At 38.9% G+C, this 7,524-nt stretch overlaps 1 protein-coding gene across 1 annotated transcript; it reads left to right on the forward strand.

Annotated features, from left to right (window-relative positions):
* The first annotated feature begins 4,735 nt into the window (after positions 1–4,735).
* LOC102980179 (40S ribosomal protein S7-like) lies at positions 4,736–7,306 on the forward strand. Its single transcript, XM_055087395.1, has 2 exons — positions 4,736–4,896; positions 6,670–7,306. Exons 1-2 carry the CDS (start codon positions 4,736–4,738, stop codon positions 7,304–7,306), a joined length of 798 nt encoding a protein of 265 aa, XP_054943370.1.
* Positions 7,307–7,524: the final 218 nt, after the last annotated feature.

The raw sequence follows: 7,524 nt of genomic DNA on the forward strand, positions 1-7,524 counted from the left end.
CCTCTCCCTCCTCCAGTCAGTAACTCTTCTTGCCTGTTCACTGGATGCCAGCCCCTGTGTGCCAGCTGTTGTGCTGTACTACTGTACTTTTCAAGGTACTGTACCGTAAGATTAAAAATGTCTTCTTTATTTTTTGTGTTTGTTTTTATATATTATTTGTGTGAAAAGTATTATAAACCTATTTTCAGTACAGTACTATAAAGCCGATTGTGTTAGCTGGGTACCTAGGCTAACTCTGTTGGACTTATGAACAAATTGGATTTACATGCTCTTGGAACAGAACTTGTTCATATGTAGGGGACTTACCGTAGATACACAAAAACTAAAAAGAAAGGAACACAAGCGTACTACTAAAGGAAATCTTCAAACCACAAAGGGAGAAACAAACAGAAGAAGAAATGAATCAAGAAGAACTACAAAAACAACTGGAAAACAAGTATTAAAATGGCAATAAGTATATACCTATCAATAATTACTTTAAATGTCAATGGACTAAATGCTCCAATCAAAAGACATAGGGTGGCTTATTGGACAAAAAAAAAAAAAAAAAGTAAGACTCTTCTATATGCTTCCTACAAGAGAGTCACTTCAGAACTTAAGACACACATAGGTTGAAAGTGAGGGTATGCAAAAAGATATTTCATGCAAATAAGAAGAAAGTAAGGGTAGAAATACTTATAGCAGATAAAATAGACTTTAAAATAAAAGCTATAACAAAAGACAAAGAAGGGCATTATATAATGACAAAGGGATCAACACAAGAAGATGATTATACTTGTTAACATATATGTACCCAATATAGGAGCACCTAAATATATAAAGCAAATACTGACAGACATGAAGGGAGAAATGGAGAATACAAAATAGCAGGGGACTTTAGCACCACACTGACATCAGTGGACAGATCATTCAGACAGAAAATCAATAAGGCAACAGTGGTCTCAAATGACACATCAGGCTACTTGGACTTAATAGATATCTACAGCACATTACATCTCAAAACAGCAGAATACATATTCTTTTCAAGTGTACATACATCATTCTCCAGGATAGATCACATACTAAGCCATGAAACTAGTCTAACAAATTTAAGAAGATAAAAATTATATCAGGCATTTTTTCCAACCACAACAGTATGAAACTGGAAATCAATTACAGGAATAAAAATGGTACAAACACATGGAGACTAAAAAACATGTTATTAAAAATCCAAGGGGTCAAAGAGAAAATTAAAAAATATCTCGAGACAAATGAAAATGGAAAAACAACACTCCAAAATCTATGGGATACAGCAAAAGCAGTTCTAAGAGGGAAGTTTATAGCAATACAGGCTTTCCTCAGAAACAAGAAAATTCCCAAATAAACAATCTAACCTAACAGCTAAAGGAATTAGAAAAAGAAGAACAAGAAAACCCAGTCAGCAGAAGGAAAGAAGTGAAGAATAAAGATCAGAGAGGAAATAGAGATCATAAAATAATAGAAAAGATTTTTTAAAAAACCAAGAGCTGGTTTTTTTAAAAGATAAACAAAATTGATAAACCTTTAGCCAGGCTTACCAAGAAGAAAAGAGAGGACCCAAATAAGCAAAGTAAGAAATGAAAGAGGAGAATTAACAACTGGTACCAGAGGGATACAAAAAAATAATAAGCAAATACTACAAACAGTTATATGCGAACAAATTGAAAAACCTACCAGAAATGGACACATTTTTAGAAACATACAACCTGCCAAGCTTGAATCAGGAAGAAATAGACAGTCTGAACAGACCAAAAACTAATAGTGAAATTGAATTTGTAATAAAAAAATCTCCCAGCAAACAAAAGTCCAGGATCAAATGGCTTCACAGAGGAATTCTACAAAATATAATTCTACAAAATATAGGTGTTAGAAGAACTAAAACACCTATTCTTCTGAAACTATTTCAAAAAACTGAAGAAGATAGAATACTCCCAAATTCATCCTACGAGGCCACCATTACCCTGATACAAAATCCATACAAAAACACTACAAAAAAGAAAATTACAAGCCAATATCTTGATGAATATAGATGCAAAAATCCTCAAGAAAGTATTAGCAAACCAAATCCAACAATATATAAAAAGAATCATACACCATGATCAAGTTGGATTTATTCCAGAGTCACAAGGATGGTTTAACATTTGCAAATCAATGTGATACACCACATTAACAAAAAGAAGGATAAAAATCACATGATCATCTCAATAGATGTAGAAAAACATGTGACAAAATTCAACATACATTCATGACAAAAACTGTCATCAATGTTGTTATCAAGGGAACATATCACAACATAATAAAGACCATGTATGACAAACCCACAGCTAACATCATACTCAACGGTGAAAGTCTTTCCTCTAAATTCAGGAACAAGAAAAGGATGCCCACTCTCGCCACTTCTATTCGACATAGTAGCCTTGAAATCTAAAAGATTATTGAAGATTTAACTCCCCAGATGTGTGTTTACACTTCTAGGGACAGATGAGACCCAAAGCCATAGATATATTCCAGGATTCGTAAAGCTAGAAACACTTGTTTTATCTTTCCCAGGAGATATTTATTTACATCTTAAAGGGTAAAAACCCAGGGCCCTTCCCCTTCTCTTTCCAAGGAGAATTTGTTTATTGTAGGGAGCGAGGGTAACTCTTGTTTCCTAGAAAGATGAGGGGACAGCCATTCATCTCCTATATAAGCTCCAGATTCATATTTTGTGGGTTCCTTTCCTACAGAACGACAACCACCCCCCTACTATGTGTAGGCCTGTCCACTGCCTCTTTTTGCATCATCCCTGAATGGGGAAAATTTGGGGGGGAAAGAACAAATAAGGTAATTTCTGTAAGTAACAATAATCTGTCCCTGTCCCAGTAACTACTTTCAGTATAATACAATAAATAGAGATATTAAACATGTATCACCAGGCCTATCTTAAGTGTTTTACATGAATTAACTCATTTATTCCTCGTTACAATACTATGAGTTAGGTACTCCTATTTTTCCTATGTTAAGATGGAACACTGAGACACAGAGATAACAAGTAACTTGCCCAAAGGCTCCTAACTAGTAGATAGCAGAGGCAGGATTTGAACCCGAAGAGTCTAGCTCTAGAAGCTGTGCTCTAAATACCATGCCACACATCCTCTAACCAATAATCTTTCTCTTTGAATATTTATGACTCACACTAAACCACAGTATTCACTGTGTCTAGAGATCTCCTATTCAGTCATATCGAACGACTTCCTTTCACAGTTGAAAATAATTTTACAGATGGTCTCCAGCTTATGATAGTTCACATTAAGATTTTTCAACTTTACTATGGTGTGAAAGCAATATGCATTCAGTAAAAACTATAGTTCGCATTTTGAATTTTGATCTTTTCCCGGACTGGCAACATGCAGTACACTCCTCTCTTGTGAAGCTGGGCCGTGGCAGCGAGCCACATCTCCCAGTCAGCCATGTGATCACCAGCGTGACAACTCGCAACCATTCTGTACCCAGACAACCATTCTGTTTTTCAGTTTCAGTACAGTATTCAATAAATTACATGAGGTATTCAACACTTCATTTTAAAAAGATTTGTGTTAGATGATTTTGCCCAACTATTGGGTAATATAAGTATTCTGAGCACGTTTAAAGTAGGCTGGGCTAAACTAAGATGTACCATAGGTGAGATGTATTAAATGCACTTTCAACTTACAATATTTTCACCTTACAATGGGTTTATCAGGACATGGTCCCTTTGTAAGTTGAGTAAGATCTGTATAAAGAAATTGTCTTTCTGCTTAGTCTTTGTGGGTCCTGAAAGTATACATGTAGCTGTTTAATGCTTAAAATAAAACACTCTCTCCTCAAGATAATTCTGCCAATTTTGAATGGGCTACATATAGGCCATAAGTATTCATGTGTTGATGGCCACAGGCTAAACTGATGAGTTCATTTGATAGTCCCCATTTCTACCACATTGATTTAGATAAAATTGTCTCATATCTGAATAGCTTTCAGTATTTTCTGAACAAAAGTTTTACACTTTCTTCCTCAGCTCCTCCTGGAGAAACCTCTTTGTATCTTGTCGTGGGACTAGCAGGAAACAGGATAATTGAAGAGAGTTTAATAAAGCATTTATTTACAAAGGAGTAGGTAGTATTGGGAGAAACTCACAAAGGCTGGTGCAGTAACCTAGTGCCAGGAAGAATTAGGAGTTATTGCCACCCCTTGGACTGAAGGGCAAGAGAGGGTTACCAGAACCCCGAGGGAGAGGCTGTAGTTGTCACACAGGGTTGCCCTCGGTGTTGTGACCTATAGGAGAGGAACAAAACCAATAAATGGCAACCCAGTAAAAAGGAACCTGGAGGGATAAATATCCCAAACCTATTCTCTTCTTATTATCATAGCTCCACTGGTGCCTCCTGTTAGCCAGACCCAAGCTGAAACCAGATGGGGAGGGAGCCTTTGGTATAGTTCATAAAAGTCAGCCTGCTAGGACAAAAAGCACAGTGAAGAAGGAGGGAAAGCCAATCATGAGAAACAGGAAGTATCACGCACATTCTGGGATAAAAGAGACTCACGTGAACTCTTCCCTATCTGTTCTTTGCAAAGGAAACTTCTCCTTAAAAAAGCAGTTTCTCATTCATTAGTTACATGTGTTAAAGGGCAAGATGTACACAATTACGGCCTTCTCTGCAATCAGCAGTCAAAACAAAGCTATCATGTGCCTTGAGCCATGTGCCAAGGACAGGAAGCCCTGGAGATGCAGGCTGCGTCAGAGGACACGCTGTGCATGTGGAGATCCCGGAAGATAAGTAGGATCACAGGAGCGCAGCCCGAGGCCACCAAGATGGAGCAACCAAATGAGATTTATGGAGAAACTAAACTCTGTTCCAGGTAAACCTTATTCAGCCAAGGTGAAGATTAAGATTAAGGCTGAAAGATATATAAGCACAAATTCTGTTATGTGTTATTTCATTTGAAGACACGAACTATGAAACTTCTGTTTAAAAGCTGGCTGTGGTTTGCCTATTTTTATAACATGTCTGATAAAGTTTGGTGAATACTAACGGTGATAAGGAAATAAACTTACAGCAAGGACTAAATGGACGGGTCTCCCAGCTTCCGCATTCCCCCATCACCTCCACCCGCCACACACACACACACACAAAGTCTATTTATTATCCATAAAACAGCACAAGTGATTCTTTTGCCATATAAGTCAGATCGTGTTACTTTTCTGCTTAAAATTCTCTAGTGTTTGCCCATCTCATTTGCAATACAATCCAGACCGTACCAAGTCAACAAAGCCCTACGAGAATTTTCCAAACCATGCATCATCCTCATTTATGGATCATGAAATAAGGTTTCCCAGAAACCCACAAGTGAGGTCTCCCCTTATTTTCTTCAAATGCAAAAGTCACATACCCAGAGAGGACTTTTCTGACTACCCCATAGAAAGTAGCCCCATCAACATTTTCACTCTCTTTTTTCTTACCCTACTTTATTTTTCTCCAAGTCTTTTATTATCAAATGAGATATCATGTATTTATTTGTTTGTTTGTTTCATCCCTTGATTTACTGAAATGTAAGCTTCATAAGAACAGGGACTTTACCGTATTCACTACTGTATCCCCATGCCTAGAACAATGGGGGCTCAAAAATTTGTTCATGATGAATGGATGGATGGGGAAAGGGATGAGGTAACAGGATGGCCTTGAGGAAATAATATGCTAAGAGGACTCTGGAGCTAACAGATGACCCAGTTTCCTTCTGGAAAAATCACCTTGCCTGTCTCGTCCCCCTGCTGTACACCCCAAACACACACATATACACACACCTCCCTCACTGCCACCTGCAGGACCCTGCCTACTGTTCACAACATCAGGAGAGGTAAGGCTTCAGCCAGGTGGCAGTGGGGAGAAGAGTGTGGAGTGAGTATTTGTGTGATTATCTGCTTTGCCTTGCCTAGATTGAAGGCTTTAAAGGGAGGCTGAGAAGCAGGATTGTCTACAGACCCTACAATCTGGCTTTGAAGGCTATACCAGCTAAAGGCTTCACTGTGGTCAGCAAGAGCCCCCAGCTAGCTCAGATCCTTAGCACCAACCCTCATCTCTTAAATTTTATCAGACTCTCATTTCGGCCTGCCTTATCCACAAATCCAACCTTATTCCAAACATTTTTCCTTCAGAAATCCCATTAATTACTCTGATTAAATATATGGCAGTTCTAATAATTCAGCAACCAGAAAACAATTAATTTCATAGTATATGCAATATTTTTAAGTCTTAAAAGAGAAAAAACATGTTTATTTGTTAAAGCAACCATATAGCATTTGTTATTAACAAGACATTACGTCAAAATCAGTTGTTTTCAAAATAAATGAATTGGTCCACTCCATTTGCAAGTGCGCTGGCCCTTGTGACCAAGGACCCTTTACCTCCAGCTTTTGCTGCCCCTTCACCACAGATTGGTCTCCTGGGGATCCTGCCTGTCCTTAAAAGGAAGGAGGCAATGACCACCATTCTCCAGATAGCAAGGCTGAGGATTAATACAGAAAGGCAGATGGAGGACTGGCCCAGAGCCCACTGATTGGAGGCCCAGCAACTCCACAGAGTTTTGAAGAATAAGAAGGCACCCTTAGAAAAATCAAGGGCTTCTCTTCCTAAGCCTACTAGTGTCGGTGGTGGCAGCAAATGTTGGCCGCATTGGCAAGGTCCAGGCCATTTTCAGTGCCATTGTGGAGATCGTGAAGCCGAATGGCGAGAAGCCTGACGAGTCCGAGTCGGGCATCCTCCAGGCCCTCCTAGAGCTGAAGATGAACTGGGACCTCAAGGCCCAGCTGCGCGAGCTGAACATCACGGCCACCAAGAAAATTGAAGGTGGTGGTGGTCGGAAAGCTATCATAATCTTTGTTCCCGTTCCTCAACTGAAATCTTTCCAGAAAATCCAGGTCCGGCTAGTGTGTGAGTTGGAGAAGTTCAACAGGAAGCAAGTTGTCTTTATCGCTCAGAGGAGAATTCTGCCTAAGCCAACTCGAACAAGCCGTACAAAAAATAAGCAAAAGCGTCCCAGGAGCTGCACTCTGACAGCCATGCATGACGCCATCCTGGAGGACTTGGTTTTCCCAAGTGAGATTGTGGCCAAGAGAATCCGCGTGAAGCTGGATGGCAGCCGACTCATAAAGGTTCATTTGGCTAAAGCACAGCAGAGCAATGTGGAACACAAGGTTGAAATATTTTCTGGTGTCTATAAGAAGCTCACGGGCAAGGATGTTAATTTTGAATTCCCAGAGTTTCAGTCATAAACAAAAATGACTAAATAAAATATTATTCACAATTTTTTTAAAAAGCAAGGACTTAATCATTCATTCATTTATTCATTCATTCAACAAATATTTATTTGCCAAATATCAGCAGTCTAACACATACTAGTTATAGTTCTAAGCACTGGGGTAAAATGATGAGCAAGATAGACCAGGTGTCTACCTTCATGGAGCTTATGTTCTAGTGGGAGGGAAAGGAA

Source organism: Physeter macrocephalus, chromosome 10, assembly GCF_002837175.3.
Source record: "Physeter macrocephalus isolate SW-GA chromosome 10, ASM283717v5, whole genome shotgun sequence".
Classification (NCBI taxonomy): Eukaryota; Metazoa; Chordata; class Mammalia; order Artiodactyla; family Physeteridae; genus Physeter; species Physeter macrocephalus.

Coding starts and splice junctions, on each gene's coding strand:
- LOC102980179 (XM_055087395.1), top strand. CDS start 4,736: ATGTGCCAAGGACAGGAAGCCCTGGAGATGCAGGCTGCGTCAGAGGAC. Junction 4,897..6,669: donor GAAACTAAACTCTGTTCCAG/GTAAACCTTATT, acceptor TCTCTTCCTAAG/CCTACTAGTGTCGGTGGTGG.